The 26,520-nt window shown below is 30.7% G+C and overlaps 3 protein-coding genes across 9 annotated transcripts in view; 2 read left to right on the plus strand and 1 right to left on the minus strand.

Moving 5' to 3' along the window:
* LOC111685780 (carbohydrate sulfotransferase 11) overlaps positions 1-21,921 on the plus strand; it is a 53,189-nt gene extending 31,268 nt beyond the window's left edge. Inside the window, exons 1-5 of one of the 4 annotated variants that reach the window (XM_046956588.1) lie at positions 16,991-17,336; positions 20,124-20,370; positions 20,431-20,761; positions 20,822-21,368; positions 21,439-21,921. In XM_046956588.1, the coding sequence (XP_046812544.1) occupies positions 20,185-20,370; positions 20,431-20,761; positions 20,822-21,368; positions 21,439-21,616 (1,242 nt within the window). In that variant the 5' untranslated portion in view covers positions 16,991-17,336; positions 20,124-20,184 and the 3' untranslated portion in view covers positions 21,617-21,921. Of the gene's footprint in view, positions 1-16,990; positions 17,337-17,510; positions 17,570-18,612; positions 18,723-20,123; positions 20,371-20,430; positions 20,762-20,821; positions 21,369-21,438 lie in introns of those variants that run through there. The other 3 variants (XM_046956589.1, XM_046956591.1, XM_046956590.1) reach the window with 3 other exon arrangements.
* On the plus strand, positions 795-8,026 carry LOC111685790 (probable serine/threonine-protein kinase nek3). The gene is made up of 3 exons (XM_023448071.2): positions 795-1,891; positions 5,354-5,809; positions 5,891-8,026. The coding sequence occupies exons 1-3, from the start codon at positions 1,615-1,617 to the stop codon at positions 7,708-7,710; spliced, it is 2,553 nt and encodes an 850-aa protein (XP_023303839.2). The 5' UTR covers positions 795-1,614; the 3' UTR covers positions 7,711-8,026.
* On the minus strand, positions 14,148-25,822 carry LOC111685779 (calcium uptake protein 1 homolog, mitochondrial). 4 transcript variants are annotated; one of them, XM_046956585.1, is made up of 10 exons: positions 25,656-25,822; positions 25,246-25,564; positions 24,935-25,184; positions 24,170-24,332; positions 24,046-24,083; positions 23,926-23,940; positions 23,719-23,833; positions 15,757-15,917; positions 14,758-15,217; positions 14,148-14,653 (listed from the first exon to the last, which is right to left on the minus strand). In XM_046956585.1, exons 2-10 carry the CDS (start codon positions 25,500-25,502, stop codon positions 14,499-14,501), a joined length of 1,614 nt encoding a protein of 537 aa, XP_046812541.1. In that variant the 5' UTR covers positions 25,503-25,564; positions 25,656-25,822; the 3' UTR covers positions 14,148-14,498. The 4 variants fall into 4 exon arrangements, with proteins under 4 accessions (XP_046812541.1, XP_046812542.1, XP_023303824.2 ...); XM_046956586.1 differs by lacking the exon at positions 24,170-24,332 and adding an exon at positions 24,675-24,834 and having other exon boundaries at positions 25,656-25,814; XM_023448056.2 differs by lacking the exon at positions 23,926-23,940 and having other exon boundaries at positions 25,656-25,821.
* Positions 25,823-26,520: the final 698 nt, after the last annotated feature.

Here is a 26,520-nt window from a genome sequence, read left to right on the forward strand (position 1 = left end):
TAGTCTAGTCTGTAGTCTAGTCTATAGTCTAGTCTATGGTCTAGTCTATAGTCTAGTCTATAGTCTAGTCTATAGTCTAGTCTATAGTCTAGTCTATAGTCTAGTCTACAGTCTATTCTACAGTCTAGTCTATAGTCTACAATCTAGTCTATAGTCTAGTCTATAGTCTCACACAAAAAACTGTTATACTGAATTTATAGCTTTATTTTTCAATCGAAAAATCTGTTATACACACAATATTTGAAAATAAAAATTTAGCAAAACTTTTATACTGAGAAATTTTAGGAAAAAACTCTTATACAAAACATTTTGATATAGAAAAAACTGTTATAAACAACTTGTAAAAAGATAGCTGCTAAGTTAAAATGAAAATAGAAAAAAACTGTTATACACAGGATTTTCTAAAAGTAAAGTGTTATACGTACAATTTTCTTTAAAACAAACTATAAATTAGTAAAAGAAAAACAAATTGAAATTATATAAAATTTTCCATTCCCGATGTAAATATTATTTACCGCCCTCTCTTTTGCAATGACCTAGAAGAGAACAAAAAAACAACATCTGTATATGTGTACAAAGAGAGTGTGAGATAGAGAAGGAGGAGATACAAAGAAAGGTGTTTTAAATGTAGAAGTATTTTTTGAAACGAACGAACATGTTGTGTTCAAACGTTTCAAACTTTCACGCGGTGCTAACGTCATTGCATACAACACTTCGTGTTTCTGCAACGTGACCACAAGTAACTCTAAGAACCACAAATATATTGGCCAAAGTGAAAGAGGTTGTATTGAGAAAGCTTTTCTATTCAATTGCGTTTTGGCAGTCATAGCTAACGGTTGTGCTTAACAGCTAAAAGCGGATAAATAAAGAAAAATTTTAATAGACGTTTTATTCTTTCGGATTATTTTATTATATTAAAAAGATTTTTTTTATTTTGATGTTAAGTTTGAAAAAAAAAGCTTAAGAATAAAGAACGCTAAAAAGTTAATTAAATACAAAAGAAAAGTAAATTAACATATTTTTTTTTTTTTTTGAGAGAAATAAAAAATTTCATTATAAACAATAAAGTGTTATCTAAATGTTAAACCGTAAATGGACTTATACTACAAAAAACGGAAAGAAATAATAAATAAATAAAAAATTCTAAAACGCAAATAATAATTTGCATAATTTACAAATTTCTAGTGAAAATAAATGTGTTGCAATTTTTGCTGAGAATTCCTGTGAATCATATATTTGCAATAAAAATTATATTAAACAAAACAAATTATTAAATATTTTTTTCTAAAAAAAAAATAATAATAAAAACAAAAGAGCAAAGAACTTTAGAAAATGTGACTGTGTTTTATTTTATTTTTGGTGATTAATGTGTAATTTGCCATTTTGTTAATTTTTTGTTAATAATATATATATAAAAAAAGTGCAAGCAAATTTTATTGAATAATAACAATAATAAATATTTAACAATTTTATTTTTTTGTGACAAAACAAAGAAACAACAACAATATGCGCAACAGTTATTAAAATCCAAATAAAACAATTATTGTGTAAAAGATTAAATAAAATAGAAAAAAAATCTAAAAAAAAAACGTTAAACAAACAATTGAATTTAAAATGTCGATTGTTTGTACTTTAGAACCCAAAGTGAATTTATTTAAAGGTCCTGTGGCTACAAAAAATTTACTTGTTCTAAAAAACAACATTGTAAATAGCAACAGCAACAACAACAACAGCAGCAATATTAATTGCAATAACAATAACAGCAACAACAGCAACCATATTAATATAATTAATAACAATAAAACTTCAGCTGTTAACAATAAATTATTAACGGATACAACAACTGCAACGTTACAAAATTCCATCACAAATAATTCTATCAAAGAAAAATGTACGTAAAAATAGTAAATGTATAACAATAATTATATATATTTAAATAGAAAATTATTATCAATATTTTGTTTTAATTGTTGCAATAAATTGATTGTCAACTTAATAAGAAATGCTTTAAGGACTAACTTTAAAAGTTATAGAACTTTGTAAATGTTGATCCAATTTGTAAGAATTTTGGTATATTGTTAGTTAAAGAGTTAAGCTTTCATTATAAAATTAGCTGAAAATACAACAAATTCTATAGCTAGTCAAAGTTGGCTTAGGATTAACATTTTTAAATATGGAAATTTTTAGATTTATAAAACTTTTAAGGTTCACATTCGAACTGTTAAGATTAGTTTGAGTGTTAAGCTTTCATTTAAAAGTTTACTGAAAAGTCTAGTTTCAATTCAACAAATGTAAGTATAAGTTATAGAACTTTGAAAGTGCTGATCCGTTTTTATAAAGATGTTGGCATATTGTTAGTTAATGAGTTATGCTTTCATTATAAAGTTTGCTGAAAAGTCTAGTTTCAATACAACAAATCTAAGTGTAAGTTATAGAACTTTAAAAGTGCTTAACAGTTTTGTAAAGATTTTGATATATTGTTAGTTTAAGAGTTAAGCTTTCATTATAATGTTAGCTAAAAAGTCTAGGTTCAATACAACAGAACCTATTGGTAGTCAAAGTTGGCTTAGGATCAAATTATTTGAAATATGAAATTTTTTACATTTAAAGAACTTTTAAGGTCCCCAACCGATCCATTTAGGTTATTGTTATAATATTAGTATAAGAGCTTAAGCTTTCATTTTAAAGTTTACTGAAAAGTCTAGTTTCAATACAACAAATCAAAGTGTAAGTTATAGGAGTTATAGAACTTTGGAAATGCTGATCCGATTTGTAAGGATTTTGGTATATTGATGGTTTAAGAGTTAAGCTTTCATTATAAAGTTAACTGAAAAGTCTAGTTTCAATACAACAAATTCTATTGCTAGTCAAAGTTCACTTAGACCCAAAATATTTAAAATAGGAAAATCTTTAGATTTATAAAACTTTTAAGGTCCCCATCCGATCTGTTAAGGTTTTTGTTATAATGTTAGTTTGAGAGTTTAGCTTTCATTTTAAAATCAGCTGAAAAGTCTAGTTTTAATACCAAAAGTCCAAGTGTAAAAGAAAAAAAGTTCAAATTCTTAGTTTCTGCTCTAATCTGCTTAGATTTTGATATAATTCTTGAACAAGTTTAATGACCAAAGTTAAAGAACTTCTAAATTTGCTGACTTCTAAGATCCATAATTTTAAAAGTTTAAAAACTTCATAAGTTACATTCTGAACTGTTTAGATTCTCATATAGCGATAGAGTCAGAGTTAAGCTTTCGTTGAATCAGTTGATTTTCTCTTATGAGGAAGAAGGAACAAAATTTTTGGATTTCCTGATTTAGAACAAAAAAGTTTAATTTAAAATCAAATAATTAAACTTTTATATTAAAGTTTTGGTTAAAATTGGTTCAAAAAATGAAAATCGTTTATTGGTCTCTTAGAAAAATCTTGTTTCAAATTTATCAAAAAGCTCTTCATTTTCTCTTTAATGATATATATAAAAAAGATATCTTAAACTTGATCCGTATTAACAAATGACCAAGGAAAGTAAAAATTTCAAAACTTCTACTTTTTAGATTATCCCTCTACTCTTTAGATTACCCAGAGTTAAGAAAGTGACAAAAGAAGTTTATGTTAAGGTAAGGATGAAATGGCAACCACATCCTGCATTGCTTGTCTACTGTAGCAAGTAGACAAGAACCAATTAGCAGTAGGGCTTTAACACCTAATACGTTCCTACGACAATTTGATCTTCGATCCGGAACGATCCGAATCATAAAAATAAGGATGCATTGGTTTTCCAATGCAAGTAGACAAGAACCCATTAGCAGTAGAGCTTTACCACCCGATTCGTTCCCACGACAATTGGATCTTTGCTCCGGAACGAAGCGAGTCATACTCGGCCAAAGATTGTCAGATCAGTGGCAGCTGTATAAACCGAACGTTTTTTCCCAGGAAAGAAATATCGGCCACAGTCAAAAGAAATTCCTTTCGGCTGTTTAGGATGAAGCCGCCAATGTATTGTTTGCCTACTAAACAGTAGACAAGTATCCATTAGCAGGAGAACCCACCAATTAGCGGCTAATTCAGGAAATAATAGTAATGATTACAAAGAGTCAATTTAGTCTCCATTGACCCAAATATGGTCTTCCAAATAATATTCTAAAAATATTTTAAATTTACTCTAATCTGGAGGGTCATTAAAGTAATAAAACTATGATCTGTTTTTTTTTTTTTGACCTTCGGTAGTTTAGTTGTTAGGGATTTAGTCTAGTAAACCGAAGATGATGGGTTCGATTTCCAACTGAGGCATTAGTTAAGGAGTGTACAACAGGCCCTATAATATCATAGGTGTATTTCTTTGGATTTGATGTATATACATCCTCCTTTCAAACTTACTAACATGATCTGTTGATCAAACATTCGGTTAACATTTATTTGAGCCAATATTCTACATGATCTGTTAATCAAACATTCGTTAAAACTTGAATTGTGACAATATTCTACTTAAATTCGAAAAATGTAAATCGTTTTGGACTGGAAACATTCCATTTTATTTAATTATATAAAACTACTATAGTTTACAACTTTACAAATGTTTAATAAACTACAAAGACATAATAAAGTTTCACTGGCTACTCTTTAGATTACTAAGCGTCAATATAGTAATTTAGAAGATCAACAACTCAACTATCAACTGATTTTATAACAGTTTCCTATTACTAACATCTTATCATTGACCAACATTACAACCGTTATAAATTACCCATAATATAACGGTAGGAGAATTGAAATTAGTTGTTGAGTTAGGACGTGAAATGTGAAAAAAACTATTTTTAATTTATACTGATAACAATTAGTCTAGAAGTAAATCAAAAAAAAAAAAAAAAGCAAATACGAATTATTACATGACATAGTAACAAATTTTACAAAATTAAACAAAGATAATCAACTGTTTCTACAGTTTTTTTTACACAATACAAAGACAATCATTTTTAAAATGATTACTTAATACTTAAATGTTATAATAAATAATAGATAATTTTAATTTATTATTAAATAAATTTTAAAGTTCAAATAATAGGAAATGATATCACAAAAAGTTGAAGCAGATCTTAGAAATGCATTAGATATTCTAATTGAATTATTTAATTACAAAGACAATCTTATAAACATTATTCTAATGAATCATTTGAATACAATTTTACAAGTTAACAGAAAGAAATGAGAAACTAACTTAATTCCTGAAATTTCTTAAAACTTGAAATTAACGTATAATTAATATAAAATTTCTGTAAAAAAAAATTACGTATCCGCTTTGTTAAAACCTTAAATATTGAACAATTTTTCATAAAAAATTTCCCTCATATTTTTCTCATTTTAGCTTTAAACGCTCAGTCAGCAACACAACATACAAAAGTAACAGATTTTAAATCGCGTATATCAGTTACAGAGTTTGTAAGACGTAACACTAATCTGGGAACTCCCCTAACTATTAACACCAACAGTGATCTAATAGAACTGCATCAACAGCAACAACAACAACTACAGCAGCATCAGCAACAAATCCAACATCACCAACAGCAACAGCAGCAACAACAGCACAGATTAATAACGGCTGCCAACACAAATATGCCAGAAGTTTTACATGCAGCAGCAGTTAATAGTCTGAATACAGCAAAATATCATCAACACCACCAACAGCAGCAACAACAGCATCAAGCACTAACTCCAGTAACAGCAGCAGCAGCGGCCGCCGCCATGGCCATGAATACAGTACGCATGTCCACTATATCGCCTACACTGTCAATGAATGGCAGTTCAAATGAGGCCACCAATAGTAAGTTTACCTTGTTTGACAGTTCTTATAAAAGATCATTGATATTTACTCTCTCTCTGTCACTTTCTCTCTTATTTTCAGTGCATAGTCTTTCTATGTATAATGGTCCGGTCAGTCCACAATCTAGTGATTCAGGTCATAGCATGTCGGATATGCATATATCACGGGATGGCAAATATGTTACCTTTAATGGTGAACACATGACGAAACAACAGGCAAATGCCGCCAAGGAATTATTCTCACAGCGTAAACAACGTGAATTTACACCGGATTGCAAGAAAGACGATAGTTATTGGGATCGTCGTCGACGCAATAATGAAGCCGCCAAGAGGAGTCGTGAAAAGAGACGTTACAATGATATGGTTTTGGAGCAACGTGTAGTGGAATTAACAAAAGAGAATCATGTTCTAAAGGCTCAATTGGATGCCATTAAAGATAAATTCAATATATCCGGTGAGAATTTAGTGAGTGTAGAGCAAATCTTAGCTTCGCTACCCACCAGTGAGCAGGTTTTGAGCATAACTAAGAGAGCCAAAATGGCTAATCCCTCCACGGCAAATACACAAAATAATTTCAATAGTAATTCTGCTAACACTAACAATGGTTTACTCTATAGTTCCTCCCAAACACCCGGCACAGCACTTCTGCAACAGAAGTCCGCTAACGAGGTGTTGAGTTCAACTAACGACAAGTTACCTTCACAAACAGTTATTAAGCCTAATGGTTTGCCTGCAGCAGTAGCCACATCACCCACCACTCCCTCCTCTACGTCGTCGGCTACAAATGTATCTTTACATTTGGCTGCAACACAGGGTCCTAATACCGTCCAATCACCTCAGTCCCTATATGCAGCCTCGAGCACAGGCGGCGTTCATTATAATTCTGCAAATTTAAGTGAAAATCTTACACCTGCAACACAACATGCCCAACATCATGTGGTAACAGCCGCCGCCTCTACCACGGTGAATACCCAACCGCCCACTAATTTACAAAATCTACATGTTTTACAAGCCCTCAATCGTCGCTGTGACTTGGATAATTTGCGCAAAGTTGTCGCTGTAGTAGATGCCATCAATACAAATGGTGATTTACAAACGTCGGTTAGTGGCCTATATACAAATGCTCAATCTGCTGCTCTTTATGCCGGAGCTGCTCAACACATAAATCTGTATTCCCAGTTCACTAAAGAGGATCATGGTTATATGTCAACTAATGAAACTTCACCGGTTAGCAGTAATGTGGGTGATTCGGTGACCTCATCATCGGCTCGTGCTAATGCCAGTGTTTTGAATCTTTCAAGGCGTGCCAGCACTCCCACGGCCTATGAAAACATGCTGTCCTCAACTACCTCCTCCTCAAGACTTTCCTCCATGTCGTCGGCCTCCTCGTCGGGTGCCGTTTCCGGTGATGACGATCACGAAGCCGACAATGAAATGCCAGAAGAATCAAATGAACATAATCTCGCCAGTACTACTACCAGTCCCCTCAGCACAGACTCCAACAATTGCTTGCCGCTTAAACTAAGACACAAATCCCATTTGGGCGATAAGGATGCAGCCGCCAATGCTTTACTTGCCCTTCAGCACATTAAACAGGAACCGATTAGCAGTAGAGCCTCACCACCTGGTTGGGCTGATAATTCCGGTGATAATAGTAGTGATGAAAGAGATTCGGGTATTTCTATACCCAGTCCCGAGTGGACAGCACAGTATCAACGTAAGGTATTAGTGGCGGGCAAAGATAGCTGTACAGCTTCAGCTGTGGTAACAGTAACACCGTCGGAGAGAGATCATATTTTAAAATCACAATTGGCTAGATTAGAATCAGAAGTTGCTACTATTAAGAATATGATGATTTATTCATCAGATCAAAATTTAATACAACAAGATCTTAAAATATAAATAGAGAGAAAAAAGGAAAAGATAATGGAAAAGAGAGGGAGAAGGGATGCAATGTAAAGAGAGAATGACTTACTATTACACTCTATAAGTTTAAGAAGAGCTTACATTTTGAGAAGTTTTTTGTTTAATGAGAGACAAGTTTTAAACTAATTATTGTCAGAGTCTGAGAAACAAGTGATCTATCTGTTTTGTTTTCTGAAATCAAGAGAGTAAAATAGCTCTTTGTCTATCTCAAGTTTAAAACAATTGGAATATTTAAGATTTTTGCTATCAAATTATTTTGAGAATTTTTTAACTAGTTAGCGTCAGAGAGAGAGAGAGAGAAACAACCTAGTTTTATTTGTTCTTTTAAAGCAAGAGAGTTTAAAAATCTCTTTGCCTACTTTGGTTTTAAACAATTTGGACTTTTAAAACTTATGAATTTGTATTATTTTGTTGTGAGAGAGCTTTTTGTCTAATTCAAGAGAGTCTAAGAGCTGTTTATCTATCTCTAGTTTAAACTAATCAATCTATTTATTATTTCAAAAAGTAAAAAAAGCTTTCGAATTATTTTGAGAAGGCTTTAAACTAGTTAAAGACAGAGAGAGAGAGAACCAACCTAGTTTTGTTTGTTCTTTAAAAGCAAGAGAGTATAAAAAGCTCTTTGCCTAGAGAAAAGGAGAAAAGTTTTGTTTGTTCTTTAAAAGCAAGAAAGCTCTTTGCCTATCATCAGTTTTAAACCTTTCAGACTTTGTATTATTTTGAAAAGCTTTAAACTAGTTAACGGCGGAGAGAGTGAAAAGTAGGAAAAGTTGTGTTTGTTCTTTAAAAGAGAGCTCTTTGCCTATCTCGGTTTTAAACTATTGAGACTTTTGAAATTTTTATATTTTTATTATTTTGTCTTTAATCTCGTTTTTTATATACAAATGAGAAAGTTTTTTGATTACAGTTATTGAGAGAGCCTTTTGCCTAACTCTGATTTAAATTGTTGCAAATTAAAGAAGATGAATTATTCTTCTTTAAACTATGGCTTATATGAACAGCTTGCATCAAGCTGAAATTGTTAATCAAACGGAGAAAGAGAGACCTTGCAAAACTTTATATTAATTTTGAGTTTAGAGAGAGAGAACGCGTTTTACTGTTTACCGTTCAAGTTTGAGTTTAAAGTTTTACATTGCAACTAAACCTCTTGAATTTTCCTTAACTAAATATTTTTTTTTTTTGGGATTTTTTTTCTTTTTCAAGGAGAGAGAGGATAGACAATAATCTAAACATGTTATGCGTTAGAGAAAAAGAGAAAATAGAAAAAGAAAAAAACATTTCTTTAAAATAAAAAAAAAACTTTTATTTGTAAAATACATTTTCTTTTAAATGTATTTTCTTGAGTGTTTTTTTACACAATTTTTTTAAAGTTTGGCATAACTGTTTCATAATTATATGGAGTTTTGAATAGAGAACCCAGATCTCAATGTTTTTACTAGAAAAAAAAGAACTTTGATATCATTTGTATTATAAGAAAAAAAAAAAAAACAACCTTTAATATTTAATAGTTGTTGAAACATTAATTAATTTAAAAAAAAAAACAAAACACTGGGAATTCCATTAAAAAGAAAATGGTACATTCCCTAAAAATTATTATTTATACTATTACTTATTATTATTATTATAATTATTATATTTTATACAAAAACCTAAATGTACATATATTTCTATATATTTAAAAAAAGCAGCAATGAGTTAGTTTTTAAAAAAAGCATAAAAGAAAAATAATGTTACATAAATAAATGTTGTAATAACTTTTAAATATTGTTAATATTTTATTATTGCTATTAAAGTTCTACTCAAGTACCACATTTATGTGGTTTCTTGTTTTTTTTTTTTTCAGTGGAATTACCAAGAGTAAAAGAAAAGAACTTCAGTTAAATTATATTTTAATATATAATATTATATTTATATTTATCTTTATGATAAATATTTCTTTAAAGAAAAGAAAAAAACAACGTAACTTAATTATGACGTTACAACAAATAAATTACAAAAAAAGTTTCCTTATTAAAACAAATTATTTAAAAAAACAAAAAAATCATTAAAAAAACTGTAAATATAAATTACAAAAAAAATGTTTATATTATTTACCCCCCAGAACTAAGCTAAAGTTAAAAAAACTACATAAATTTTAATATTTATAACTAAAAACAAAAACAAATTATACTTTTATAAAAAAAACCCTAAAATATAAATATATTTATATAACTTTACAATTTATACAAAACAAATATTTGTATTACTTCATTAGTTTTAGTTTTTTTGTAACATTATTATTTTATCAAAAGTTTAAAAAAAAAACATAAACAAAATAATAAATATATGACTAAAGTGTTGTTAAAATGTAATATTTAATTTTAATTTTTTTCTATATATAAATATATATTTTTTAAATAAATATTACACAAAATCAATTTTACAGCAAAAACAACAATAACGTAAATTTCTTTAAATGTATTTTAAATGTTTCTTAAAAAAACAAAATATTTTTACGTTTTTTTTTGTTTGTAAAAGTTGTAATTGATGGACCGTCTAAGATGATGTTTTAAATGTTAATAATTTATATAATCAAAAGAAAAGTTTTCATTAAAAAAATTATAAAAAAAAAACTTATAAAATTTATTTTTTTTATTTTTAAGGTTAAACGAAGGGGGTTATTTTTGGGGTTAATTAAAAAGAAAAGATCAATCAAATTCAGAATGTAGAACAAAATTGTCACGTCATGATCATTTTGGAATGTTGAAGTTTGCAATAAGCATTCCCGTCTCTGGAACATCTCTCAGCGATCGCACTTCTATATCTATATGTAGAAAATACAAAGCAATCAAGTGTAAAATTTCCGTGTCTGATCTACATTCTCGATCTTTAGAGTTCTAAAGCTTATGATTCTAAATGTTAATCATAGTTGATGCATGATAATTTTGAAATATTGAAGATTTATAATGTAGATCGAAATTGACATGACATGATCATTTTGGAATGTTGAAGTTTGCAACAAGCATTCCCGTCTCTGGAACGTCTCTCAGCGATCGCACTTCTATATCTACATGTACAAGGTTAAACTAAAGATATGTGTGAAGATCGTAAAATCTACAAAGGAATCAAGTGTAAGATTTCCGTTTCGGATCTACATCTCGATCTTTAGAGTTCTAAAGCTTATGATTCTAAATGTTGATCATAGTTGACGCATGATAATTTTGGAATGTTGAAGTTAGTAATACACTAAGCTAAAGATTCAGAATGTAAATCAAAATTGACATGTCATGATCATTTTGGAATGTTGAAGTTTGTCTCTGGAACGTCTCTCAGCGATCGCACTTCTATATAAGATAGTAAAAACTACAAAGGAATTAAGTGTAAGATTTCCATTTCGGATCTACATTCTCGATCTTTAGAGTTCTGAAGCTGAATTAGTAAAAAACTTCAAAGGAACCAAATTATCTTGGGAACCGTAAGATTTCCGTCTCTGGAGCTCCTTAGCGATCACACTTCTATATATAGAAGACTGAGCTTGAGTTGATGTTACGAAAAAAATATTGGGAAGCGTAAGATTTCCATCTCTGATCTACATTCTCGATCTTTAGAATTCTGAAGCTAAAGATACAGAATGTTGATCAATATTGACGCAAGATAATTTAGGAACGCTGAAGTTCAAAGGAATTATTTGATATTGGTGAGTGGAACTTCTTAGCACTTGATATTGGGGAGTATAAGATTTTCCTCTCTGAAGCTTCTCAGCGATCGTACTTTTATATATGTATATGTAGAAGACTGAGCTAAAAGAATGTTGAAGTTAGCAATAACTACAAGAGAACCAGTTGATATTGAAAAGTATAAGATTCTCGTCTCTGATCTACATTCTCGATCTTTAGAATTCTGAAGCTAAAGATTCAGAATGTTGATCAATTTACTGCACCTTCAAAGGTGGTAAGTATAAGATTTTCGCCTCTGGAACTTTTGAGCAATACCAATTCTAATGGAAGTTTGTTAAAATCTTCATAGGAACCAAATGATCTTGGAAAGATTAAGATTGTGGTCTCTTCTCGGCAATCGTACTTCTTTATATGTATTAAAGACTGAGCTAAGGGATATACATATAGTAATTTGATGCCTGTATGTTTTCCACAGCGATCGCACAAAATGAGTTGTAGACTGAATTAAGTTTTCAGAATGTAGATCAAATTCAGGTTGATTTGCGTCTCCGGAGTTTCTTAGCAATCGCACCACTTTATGTAGAATAGCTCAGTCATAGCTTAACCACATAATGTTTAAGTTAGAAAAACATTAAAGGAATCAGGCCTGAATGAGGAATCATATGATTCTGAGCGATCGCACTTAAATAGTTGTTGACTGATCTAAATTAAAATGGGGGCTTGTTGAAGTTTGCGAATAGTTTAGGAGAATCGGTTGATATTGCAAAATGAATGATTTCCGCTGCAATCGCACAAAATGAGTTGTACACTAAATATTAAAAGTGTAGATCAAATTTAGGTTGATTTCCATCTTTAAATAGTTGAATGTACATAAATCAAATGGGCTTCTTCAAGTTCGGAATAACTTCAGAGGAATATAGAGGTAAGCCTATCGAGCTCTTCAGCGATCGTACTAATTATTTGATTTTCATTTAGGGCGATTTTGAATCGCAAAGTTTTAATTAGTTGGCAACTACAGCTTTACCGGTCTATTGTATACTTAGTTGATACAAACGTGTATATTTCTTTAAGAATATATTATTGTCCGATGTACATTAACTGTTCATGAACTGCGTCCAGGAAACTCCGAACAAAAATCTGATAGTAATAAAGAAACTGTTTCAGAGTTTTACAAATCTCTCTGTGTGCTAAGTCCGTTTGTTCAATTTTGTATAGTTGTGGCCATTATTCCGGGAGTTTCCTCAAAATACGTACTATTATACTAACATCAGACTTATTGATCCTAAAGAGGCCTCTCGTAACGCTCTCCTTAAGGAAATCGCCCATCTTACTAATTAACTCCTCGTTGTCTTGAAGGATTTTGCATTCTGGAAAGAGAACGTCCTAGAGTTCCCTTGAGTGATATGATCCAAAAATATGATAAAATCCGGAAGCAACAGTCAGGGATGAGGATGTTGGAAAGTTAAAGCGTTTCTGACCTTTCAATTGAATTTAGGCATGAGGTCATGCTTGACGATAAGACAGGTATGCTTTCACTACTTATGTGGATCGTCCGCCTGTATGTGGGATCCAAAATAGATTGCAGCATTAAGAAAACTAAGTATAGGTAAAGGGACACGTCAGACAGGTTGGAAGGTGAAGACAATCCGGACTGTGTCAGTCAGGGATAAATGTGTAGGGGAGTAGAGACGTTTTTAACCTTCATGCCGTCTGACGTTTGAGTTTACAAGAAAACAAACGGGGTGATAGTTGAAGGCAATCCGGACGTCACGGTCATGGATAGACTGAGGATGTTGGGGAGTTATCGACTTAAACGTGAAAGGTTTTTTAGAGGTGGCAAGTGACTTCTACGTTGAAACCAGTGGCACACAGCAGTTGCGCTGATCGCCTGTCTGTATGTGGGACGAAAAATATATTCCTATATTAGAACTATGTTTGATAGTAGAGACACGATGAAGGGGGTGATAGCTAAAGACAATATGGACGTCACGGTCATCTCTGAGAATGTTGGGGAGTTAAGACATTTGTGACTATCATGCCAGACGTCACGGTCATGTCTGAGGATCTTGGGGAGTTATGAAATTTCTGACTTTCATGTCTGAGGATCTTGGAAAGTTAAGACGATTCTGACATTTATGCCTGAATTTTTCAGCATAAAGGTCAGCTACTACTCGACTTAAATGTGAAAGTCTTTCTGGATGTGTAAAGTTATTTCTATGGTGGTAGTTGAGGAAATTATCTATGCCGTCTGACTATGAGCTAATTCAATATGCAAGTATGACTTCACTGCTTGGATTGTCCGTCTGAATGTGGGATAGATAGAAGGGACACGACGGATGGGGTGGTAGGTAAAGACAATACGCACGCTACAGTTAGGGATGAAGATGTTAAGGGTTTGAGACGTTTCTCATCTCCATGCCTGAATTGTTGAGCTTGAAGGTTAGGTACAAGCCGACTTATAAGTGGAAGTTGTCAAGTGAGATAAGCTACGACAATATACTTCGCTAATGAGGCTTAGGAAATCCAAAATAGAAACCAAGTGGAAGAAGGATAATCCTTCTAAACTAAATGTTTTCAACTTTAATTGCTAGAACAGCAGTGTGCATATGAATTACAAACAGAAACAATAATTTTAGTTAAATTTTGGGAAATTAAGGATCTTAGGAAAATTATTGTTAAATCTAAACAAATTGGCAAAACTTTAAATCCCAAGAAGGATCATAATAAGAACTGTGTGTAATATTAAAACACAAAAAAAAATTTAACATATGAATTAAATATTTATTAATTTATTTATGAATGTTTTTAACAAATTTAAAAAAAAGTATTTGTTAGACAAAAAAATTCTTAAAGAAGAAAGAATAATAAAAAGAAAACTAAAACATATTAAGTAGTAACATTTATTATTAGTATATAAGATTAAACTAAAAATTATTTTTTTTATATATTTACATTTAAAGAAAAATCATCGTAGCAGCAGCAGCAGCAATTGTAATAAAAGTATTAAGATAATTTCAAAAAAAATGTGTATAATCCTGATAAAGTATTAGTTAAAATTGGAGAGACTTTAATAGAAAGACAAAAAGAATAAGATGATGTCAACGTTTGTATTTAAAGATCCAATAAAACTGGTTTCGTTTCACGGGCGCATTTCAACATTGAGCGCATCAGTTTTATAAAGCCCGTATCTTTGGGTTTTTCTAAACCGCGTTGAACGCGATTTTTCATAACCGCAATAAATTCGCGATTACTCAATTGGTTGTCATCTAGAAAAATAGAAAGTTAATAATAATCACGTTGAGTTTAAAGAAGCTCTCTATCTCTCTCTTATTGCATCAATCAGCACTTATGCACTATATTTATAACTTACTGTTATCATCGAATATGGTGAAAACTACATCAATCACATGATCCGATAGTTCGACCATGGCAACAGTTTTGGCCACATGTTTTAGCGTTGCCTGATCTATGGAAGCACCAGCAATATGATAAAAAGTCAAGGCAGTATCAACATCATTGACATTATTGAGAAAATGGAAAAAATCCAAATAGTCCTTTTTCGATATGCCAGTTGAATGGTCACGGAAACGTCTCTTTACTCTTTTCAATTTACGTTGCTTTTTCTTTAAGGGATAGCCAGCGTAAGCTAGTAATAGTTCAGCAAAATCGGCCTCGGTAATCATGCCCTCTTCGTTGGGATGTTTACGCTCAAATTCCAAAGATAAAATTTCCCTTTGTAATTGTTGTTGAAAATCCAAGAATTTCTGTATCGTCAATTTCTTATCCAAATTGGGACCAAAGAAATATGTAGTCAAAGCAGAGTTCACGCCCTGTATTTTTTTTTTTTTTTGGCAAAATATTTTTTTTTATTAAAAATGTTTACTTTTATTTTCATAATTAACTCAACACTTTGAACATAAAACAAAATAATAAACGAACTTAAAACATAAAAATCGTACACCGTGCAAAAAGTTTTATTTTTGTGTGAAAACAAAATGATGATGGCATTTGAAGTGACCAAGACCAAGAAGATCAGTTTAAAGAAAATGTTAATATGTGGGCGTGCAAAATATGTTTAATGCGTTTGTTAAGTAGTTTTAAATTAAAAACAAAAATGTTAAACTAAAGTCCTTTAAAACAAAACTAACAAGTACCTTAGACTTTTAGCAATTATATTACAAAAGATTAGGATTATAATTAGAATTAGAAAAATTAGAAAGTAGTAAGTAGTTGGTTAAAAAAGGTATAGACAATTTTGTTTGTTTTTCTTTCTTAGTTAAAAGTTTGTTTGTTAAAACAAGATTTTTGTTTGTTTAGGATATAAGTATTCATATTATAGGGAAAATTTAAAACGGGAAATAAAACTTACCTTGAAAGTATTGCCAGTGTTAGCATGATCCCGATGACGGCTGCCAATACTAGTCTGTTGTCTTACTAGTGTTGCTACCATTTCGAATTCTTCACAATCTACATCACCATCACCGTTTAGATCAAACATTTGAAAGGCGATTTCAAAATGACGGCGTGAGGCTAAAAAGAAAATCAAATCGTAAATAAGTGTGTAAGCATGCATCTTTTTCACGTAAAAGTTAACTGAACTATAATATATGGAACTAGAACTGAACTAGAAGTGAAATAGAACTGAACAAGAACTGAACTAGAATTGAACTAGAACTGAACTGGAACTGAACTAGAACTGAAATAGAACTGAACTAGAACTGAACTAGATCAGAACTAGATCAGAACTAGAACTGAACTAGAACTGAACTAGAACTGAACTAGAACTGAACTAGAACTGAACTAGAACTGAACTAGAACTGAACTAGAACTGAACTAGAACTGAACTAGAACTGAACTAGAACTGAACTAGAACTGAACTAGAACTGAACTAGAACTGAACTAGAACTGAACTAGAACTGAACTAGAACTGAACTAGACCTGAACTAGAACTGAACTAGAACTGAACTAGACTGAACTAGAACTGAACTAGAACTGAACTAGAACTGAACTAGAACTTGACTAGAACGTAACTAGAACTGAACTAGTACAGAACTAGAACTGAACTAGAACTAGAACTGAACTGGAACTGATCTAAACTGAACTAGAGCTGAACTAGAACTGAATTAGAATTGTACTTGAAATGAACTGTAGTTTAATTACAAGGTTTACATGCGGACAGACTGACGATTATAGCTAAATCGATTCAAGAAATGATCGGTATAATTTAAGTACAAACCCTATATACCCTCGCACTAAAGTGGTGTTGAGAAAAAAAAAGTGTTATTGCCAAATATAAAGTATTTATGTTTTACTTCTTTCCCTAAGGTCTCTTTAATAAGAAGGGAAACAATTTTTCTGATTTGTCATACAAAAAGAATTCCTATTTTACATTAAGTAAGATGTAAAAAATTCAAATCTGGTTATGGTAAATGACTCATATTCTTAACATTGAAAATATATGAATGTCACGATTTCAAGATTTAAAATAACTGTTTTTAACAGATTTCAAAAAAACTTAAAAAACAAAAGCAAAAAAAGAACAAAGTAAGTGAAAAGCAAGTACACAAATATCCCGCAAAAAAAGGAAAAAACAAATAAAGACAGATAAATTTCAATAATCAAAACAATATAGAAATAAAAACAAACCGTTAAAATTAACCCCGATGATAACAATACTCTGGAAGAAATATATATTTGAATTTAACGCCTGCGTATTATTATCCTATTAACTCTCCCAAAAACAAAATTATTATTATTATTATTAAGAGGCAAGAGGAAAAAACGCGCCAGGACCTTATCAACAAAAATTCAGAAACTAACAAAGCAGTTAACAGTAAACATTTAACATTTAACGAGTAAGGAATTCAACAACGGACAAGTTGGGAAATCTTACGAAAGCTTCAACAAAAAGATACATTATAAAAAGAACAGAAAAAAGAACAAGTGAATGTGAGTGAGTGGCAGGAAGGAAACAGGGGAGAAGACAAATAAATTTATAGAATACAGACACAAAAAACTAAAGATGAAATCTATTAATTAAAAAAATAAATTAAATAAATATAGAAAATTTGCAAAATCACACTTAATTATTTAAATGAAATTTAGTCACAAAACTTAATTAACAAACTATTTAATTAGTGAAAAGCAATTTAATTTGCAAATTATTAAAAAGAATTAAAAAAGTGAGTTAATTCTATGGACTTCTTAAATATGATGAGTTTCCTTAAGAAACTTGTTTAAAATAATACTTATTATCAAAATGTATGTTTAATTAAAATAATTTATAAACTAAAAGCAAACTCTATTTTGCGGGTACGAGTGAATATGTATATACTTTTTTCGATGGACATTCAACAAGGTGTTTATTTTTTTTTTACAACATGACGCCCTAGTTTATTTTACTTTTTCCTTGTTCTTCTCGTTTTTGCGTCATCACAGGCAGTCAAGCAGGCAGGCAGGCATGTGTTGCCAAGTGAAGTGCTATTATACTTAATAACAAACATCAGCAGCAGCGGCATTAGCAATAGTTTCACTTTTTTCCTCAATTTTCTAGGATGAACTCTTGGTGCTCTTTTGATGGAATAACTAGTGGAAACTTATAGAATTTTTATATTTATGTTGCTTTTTATGCATTTTCGCGTGTAAATGTTTGTACTAGTTTGTTATAGTATGTAATTTTACATTAAGTACAGTAATGGGGGGATTTTAAGCGGCTAGCTACAAGTGGTAATCAGGAACCGTAGCACTTTTGTGTGGTTCTTTATAAAGGCTATAAATGACAACAATTACTTTCTAACATTATGTTTAAACTAAAAGCTACTTTGTAGAAGTGTTTTCTTAAAAAATCCTTTTCACTAGTCGTATTTAATTGAGTAAACATGTTAATAAAATTTGCAAAAGCGCTAAACTAGTCAAAACTGTACTAAAACTGAATTAGAACTAGAACCGGATTAGAACTAGACTAGAACAGAACTAGACCTGAACTAGAATTGAACTAGAACTGAACTACAACTGAACTAGAACTAAATTAGAACTGAACTAGAACTGTACTAGAACTGAACTAGAATTGATCTAGAATTGAACTAGAATTGAACTAGAATTGAACTAGAACTGAACTAGAACTGAACTAGAACTGAACTAGAACTGAACTAGAACTGAACTAGAAATGAACTAGAACTGAACTAGAACTGAACTAGACAGCGGCATTAGCAATAGTTTCACTTTTTTCCTCAATTTTCTAGGATGAACTCTTGGTGCTCTTTTGATGGAATAACTAGTGGAAACTTATAGAATTTTTATATTTATGTTGCTTTTTATGCATTTTCGCGTGTAAATGTTTGTACTAGTTTGTTATAGTATGTAATTTTACATTAAGTACAGTAATGGGGGGATTTTAAGCGGCTAGCTACAAGTGGTAATCAGGAACCGTAGCACTTTTGTGTGGTTCTTTATAAAGGCTATAAATGACAACAATTACTTTCTAACATTATGTTTAAACTAAAAGCTACTTTGTAGAAGTGTTTTCTTAAAAAATCCTTTTCACTAGTCGTATTTAATTGAGTAAACATGTTAATAAAATTTGCAAAAGCGCTAAACTAGTCAAAACTGTACTAAAACTGAATTAGAACTAGAACCGGATTAGAACTAGACTAGAACAGAACTAGACCTGAACTAGAATTGAACTAGAACTGAACTACAACTGAACTAGAACTAAATTAGAACTGAACTAGAACTGTACTAGAACTGAACTAGAATTGATCTAGAATTGAACTAGAATTGAACTAGAATTGAACTAGAACTGAACTAGAACTGAACTAGAACTGAACTAGAACTGAACTAGAACTGAACTAGAAATGAACTAGAACTGAACTAGAACTGAACTAGAACTGAACTAGAACTGAACTAGAACTGAACTAGAACTGAACTAGAACTGAACTAGAACTGAACTAGAACTGAACTAGAACTGAACTAGAACTGAACTAGAACTGAACTAGAACTGAACTAGAACTGAACTAGAACTGAACTAGAACTGAACTAGAACTGAACTGGAACTGAACTAGAACTGAACTAGAACTGAACTAGAACTGAACTAGAACTGAACTAGAACTGAACTAGAACTGAACTAGAACTGAACTAGAACTGAACTAGAACTGAACTAGAACTGAACTAGAACTGAACTAGAACTGAACTAGAACTGAACTAGAACTGAACTAGAACTGAACTAGAACTGAACTAGAACTGAACTAGAACTGAACTAGAACTGAACTAGAACTGAACTAGAACTGAACTAGAACTGAACTAGAACTGAACTAGAACTGAACTAGAACTGAACTAGAACTGAACTAGAACTGAACTAGAACTGAACTAGAACTGAACTAGAACTGAACTAGAACTGAACTAGAACTGAACTAGAACTGAACTAGAATTGAATTAGAACTGAACTAGAACTGAACTATAACGGAACTAGAACTGAACTAGAACTGAACTAGAACTGAACTAGAACTGAACTAGAACTGAACTAGAACTGAACTAGAACTAGAACTGAACTAGAACTGAACTAGAACTGAACTAGAACTCAACTAGAACTGAACTAGAACTGAATTACAACTGATTGAACTATAACTGAAGAAGAAATGAACTAGAATTAAACTGGAACTGATCTAGAACTGAAATTATATAAAAAATTTAATTAATAAAATTATTTTTTATTATTTTATTTTCCGCGTTTAATTTCAGATTAGAAAAAAGTCGCAATAACATTCTGAAAAACCTCCACCCAGCAGTGATATAAGTGACAATGATAATACGCCTGTGCTATGGCAGACGGGTACAAGCTTCTTTAAAACTTATAGCCTGCATATTAATTGCAGTATTTTATTTTGGATTCCTCTTTCGAGAATCGTTAAATGCTTTCGAACAGAACAAAGATAAAGCTGAAGCAGCAGCGGCAGCTATAGGTTTAATACAAACCAATAAAGCAGAGGTTTTATTTAAAATATAACAACATTTACTCCACATGCTAATAGTATTTTCTTATTTCTAGACCAAACTAACTTTTAGCAGTATCAAACACTATCAAAAGGATTTATTTAGCAAATCAGATGATTATAGTAATGTTAAAACTACCCTACCACCGGTTGTCACCAGTACTTTAAATCCAGTTTATGAGTATTCCGAAGAAATTCATAGTGCCACCGAAAAGGATTTGAGAAAACGTCGTAAACACGCTCAACAAGTTTGTAAGAAATATAATTTACAAACCCTTTACCCACCGAATCCCAGAGAGTTTTTCATATCACCCGGCCACAATTTGGTATGGTGTAATGTTTTTAAAGCGGCCAGCAGTACATGGATGTATTATTTTAATATATTGGGTAAGGTGGAAGTTATTTCAAGGAATTGAGATTATTAAATTTGTTGTTTACTCTTTGCAGGTGGCTACGATATCAAGTATTTGCAACGCACCGAATTTCAACCTTTAGAATTGGCAAGAAAACGTTTTCCCCGACCTTATATGCAAGATTTGGCAGATGCTTTATCATCGTCTTTATCATTTCTCTTCGTGCGTGATCCCTTCGAACGTATACTCTCGGGCTATCGCAATAAACTAGAGGGTGGCAAAAACACCTACTATAAAACATTGGCTAGACGTATTATATCAAAATTTCGTAAACATCCTATAGCCGGAGGAGGAAGAAGCAGGTCAGGACCAACATTTAATGAATTCGTACAATATCTAATCGATCAGCATGAACAAGGCAAACAATTTGATGAGCACTGGTCACCAATCTATAGCTTTTGTACACCCTGCAGTATTAACTTTACAATCATAGGAAAAGTAGAAACCTTTAATAGAGATTCGGAATTTATTATCAGACAGGCAGGTTTAGAATCACTATTATTGGGAACATTGCCCAAAACGTTAAGCCGCAAAATTGGTAATTTATCTAAGGGAGCAAGAACCAATATATCTTTGGAAAAGTAAGTAAAAATCGTTGATGAATTTTAATTACATTTGTTTTTCTAATTTAAACATATATTTCCATTTTAGATATTTTGCCGAAATCAATCGCTCAACTCTAGACCAATTATTAAAAATTTACAAATTAGATTTTGAATTATTCGATTATGATTATACAAAATATTATAATTATGTAAACATGGATTCCGATACTTTATATCCGACCACTTTAAAAACCCAAGAAAGTTCTACAAAATCTGAAACTTAAGCAAAAGTTATTGAATTTAACACCAACAACAACAACAACCAAAAAGTATTAAAAACCAAAAATATTTTCATAAATTCTTTTTTACAACCAAACTACGCCCACCCAAGTACCTCTCTTCAGAAAAAAAAAAGTATTTATAAATATTAAAAACAAAATTACAAAGTCTACGAACCAAAGAGCAATCGAAATATAAAAATCTTTTGTAAATCGAAAAAACAAAAACAAAAAAAAAAAGCCAAATTCAAAAAGTTTTCCACAAGTTAAACAAACAAAAACAAATCCAAAAACAAACAAAAAAAATGGCCAAAGACTAATCTTAGTTTTATAAAATAATTCTAATAAATAAAATTTTCTTTTTTATTTAAATATAATAAGTTTTAATTCCCGAAAACTATTTATTTACACAGAAAATATATTATTTTGAAATATACTTTTTTATATACATTATTTTCCCTTTAACTAAGTATTAATAAAATATATTATATTTTAGTTTCTAAGTAAATAAAATAATTATTTTTTGTTTATTAATTATTTATATAAAAATATACTCGGTACAATTAATGTGATGTTATTTAACAAAAATGAAACCAAAAACCAATGTTCTAAAATTTAATGTAAAAAGTGAAAAAAATATTAAATTTATTCCATCTATTTCGATGAATTTACTGTAACTTTATGATATTTAATAAAATATAAATATAATAAAAACTTAATTGAATTCTTTTCATTTGCATAACCAAAAAGAAATCCATAATTAAGATTCAATGGGAAAATACTTAGTTGCAAAATTGATGTAGAACTAAAGTAAAACTGAACTCGAACTGAACTAGAAATAAACTAGAACTAAAATAGAATTGAAGTAGAATTGAACTAGAACTGAACTAGAACAAGAACTGAACTAGAACTGAACTAGAACTGAACTAAAACTGAACTAGAACTGAACTAGAACTGAACTAGAACTGAACTAGAACTGAACAAGAACTGAACTAGAACTGAACTAGAACTGAACTAGAACTGAACTAGAACTGAACTAGAACTGAACTAGAACTGAACTAGAACTGAACTAGAACTGAACTAGAACTGACCTAGAACTGAACTAGAACTGAACTAGAACTGATCTGAGCTAGAAACTAAAACTGAACTAGAACTGAACTAAAACTGAACTAGAACTGAACTAGAACTGAACTAGAACTAAACTAGAACTGAACTAGAACTGATCTAGAACTAAACTAGAACCAAACTAGAACTGAACTAGATCTAAACTAGAACTGAACTAGAAATTAACTACAACTGAACTAGAAATGAACTAGAACTGAACAAGAACTGAAGTAGAACTAAAGTAGAACTGGACTAGAACTGAACTAGAACTGAACTAGAACAAAAACAGGAATTTAACTAGAACTGAATTAGTACTGAACTAGAACTGAACTAGAACTGAACTAGAACTGAACTAAAAATGAACTAGAACTAGAACTGTACTAGAACTGAACTAGAACTGAACTGAACTAAAACTGAACTAGAACTGAACTAGAACTGAACTAGAACTGAACTAGAACTGAACTAGAACTGAACTAGAACTGAACTAGAACTGAACTAGAACTGAACTAGAACTGAACTAGAACTGAACTAGAACTGAACTAGAACTGAACTAGAACTGAACTAGAACTTAACTAGAACTGGACTAGAACTGAACTAGAACTGAACTAGAACTGAACTAGAACTGAACTAAAACTGAACTAGAACTGAACTAGAACTGAACTAGAACTGAACTAGAACTGAACTAGAACTGAACTAGAATTGAGCTAGAACTGAACTAGAACTGAACTAGAACTGAACTAGAACTGGACTAGAACTGAACTAGTATTGAACTAGAACTGAATTAGTATTGAACTAGAACTAGAAATGAACTAGAACTGAACTAGAACTGAACTAGAACTGAACTAGAACTGAACTAGAACTAAGGCAGAACTAGATCTAAACTAGAAGTAGAACGGAACTAGATCTAAACTAAAACTGAAGTAGATCTGAACTAGAACTAAATCAGAACTGAACAAGAAATAAACTAGAACTGTAATAAATATTATTAAAATAATTCCACTTACTTGACAAAACTGTGAGCAAAAATATATAGTCGGAGAATGTGATTAAGCCATAGGAACCCAGTTTATAGAAAATACTATTTTTCTCCAAATGTAAATTTAGACATTCCCCAACAGACTATTTGAAAAAAAAACATAAATAAAAAGATAACATTAAAATCTACATAAGATAAAAGGATAAAACAGTTAAGACTTAGAAATATAAAATACCTTTCCAGAAACTTGCTTTAAGATTTTTGAGCAATTTTGTTAAAAATAAAGACGAGATATAATTATAATGTTAGTTAAAGCAATAGTTATATTTTTTTAAAAACTAACAACTTAACTTACCTTAGGATCATAACGTCTATATTGATCTAGACCCAAACCTGTAAATTAGTTAAAATAAATTAATATTTAAATCAATGTTATGGAAATATTGCTTAAAGCTTTTGTTAGTTTGTAACACACGTACCCTCTGGTTGTTTCATACCAGGTGTCATACTTGTTAGAAAATCAGATGGTGTCATAAAAATCTCATGACGATCATCTGATGTTGGTACTTGTATTGTAGCGAAATAACGAAACACCTTATCGGGTGTTGAAAATTGACGTATACGATTTTCGTATTCAATAATCTAGATGTTAATTGAAAGTTAATTTAAGGTTTAGTTAGATATTTTTTGATATTACATTATTTTTAAAATAAAAACAAAAAACTGTGCTAGGTTTTTATACAAAAGAAAAAACAAACTTTTTGAAATAAATGTTTTTTTTTTTTTTTGAAAAAATAATTGTAAACTTAATACAAGTACGAGTTATATACAAAAAAGTATATTGGAAAGAAAACTAAAAAATTTTTGCTTAAAATTTGGAAAACTTTTAAAAATGTTGAAAATCGTCCGAAATTGTTGAAGATTTTTAAAATTTGTTTTTCATTAAACTTAAAATAATTAAAAACTAAATGAAAATAAATATACCATCTGGTTGTTTAATGCCTGGATAAATAGAACGTAAAAAATCATCTGGTGTCATGCACACAGTGGTGCCCTGAGGTGTCGTCAAACGGACAGTGGCAAAATAACGAAAAATTTTGTCAGGTGTGGAAAATTGGCGAATACGATTTTCGTATTCAATAATCTTAAAAAAAAACAAAAAAAAATTAAACAAAAAATTTTAAATAAAAACTAAACTAAAATATAAAAACGAAAAAACTCCTAGTTTTTCATGAATTACTTACCTTTCTCTCACGAAAGCCAACTTTTTCCTTTTCAGCACGGCTGGTAGTCACCGTCTGTTCATTGACAGCATTTTCATCTTCGCTTTCACTTTCTGTCTCACTATCACTGTCGATATCTCGATTCGAATCATGCTTTGCATCTCTAGCTTTTCTTTCCTCTTTGGATAATTTCTTTTTGCCTTTTTTCTCCATCTCAACAGTTTCGACACCAGCATCTGCATCTACCTTAGGTGTAAGAAAGTTTTTTACTCTGAAAAAGAAAAATAAATCATTATTTTTCTCTTGTCATAATATTTCAATAAACAACCCACTTCTTCCAATCCATTATACAGATAACAAACAATGAACCAATAATCAAATGATAGATTTTAGTAAAATTTGGTGTTTTTTCCTTTTGATGGCCAAATTTCTTAAAGCCTCTACTACCAAATGGTGCATCCTCTTGAACATTGAGATTGATACGTTGGGGCATCAGCGGCAATACTCCTACATTATTGTTTAATATACTGGACCTTGGCGCGATTAATTGTCGTGCCACTAAAGCACCACATTGTCTCAAAATAGACATTTTTTTCGTTGGTCAAAACAACGCAATGTGCGTGTGTGTCTTTGTCTGCAAATCACAAGTTACTGCGAAATTGAAAAAATATAAAAACAATCGATAATGGTACGTAGGAATAAACAGTTTGGAGTAGATTTTTCCTTTCTTTACAGCACTTACTTTTACTTGTTTATAATTTTTTATACTATATATAAATATTGGATAGAAATTTCGTTAAAATTTTCGATTTTTTTTACTATTTTTAGCACTTTTTTGCAATTTATATGAAAATAAATTATTTTTTTTCAAGAATTGTTCCTTCTAAAAACAGCTGTGCTGCAGGAGTTGCCAACTTCAACAACGAATTGCGAATATTAAAGTAGCCAGATCGCTAGAAATAGAAATAAACAGCAATAAAATACCACAATCACCCAAACACTTATGACTGAGGTGATAAAACACACATGTTTGTGGTGAGTTGGTAGGAAGTATTGTAAATGGTGAAAAAAAATTCAACAACACATTATTTCAGGGTTACATAGAAAGTACTATCCCTAAAACTATGCTATACCATTTTAAAGTTCATTTTAATACATAATTTTAATAGCTAGATGTGGTGAGTTTGTTTTTGTTTAAGGCGGTTTAGTACAAACAACGACCACTAAGAGAATTACTGTAGCAAATCTAAAAACCTTTTCAGTAAATGTACAGGAAAATGGAAGATGTAAAGAGAAAACAGTTCAATAAACCGTTAAAAATTACAAAACAAACAGGCATCAACAAAAATAAATATCGTATACAATTTATATTTTTTTCAAAATTATGTACAGATTATAGTTTTTATTTAAGATTCTATAGTCTAGTCCCTATTCCAGTCTATAGTCTAGCCTATAGTCTAGCCTATAGTCTAGTCTATAGTCTAGTCTATAGTCTAGTCTATAGTCTAGTCTATAGTCTAGTCTATGGTCTAGTCTATGGTCTAGTCTATAGTCTAGTCTATAGTCTAGTCTATAGTCTAGTCTATAGTCTAGTCTATAGTCTAGTC

The sequence above is a fragment of the Lucilia cuprina genome, chromosome 2 (assembly GCF_022045245.1).
Source record: "Lucilia cuprina isolate Lc7/37 chromosome 2, ASM2204524v1, whole genome shotgun sequence".
Taxonomy (NCBI): Eukaryota; Metazoa; Arthropoda; class Insecta; order Diptera; family Calliphoridae; genus Lucilia; species Lucilia cuprina.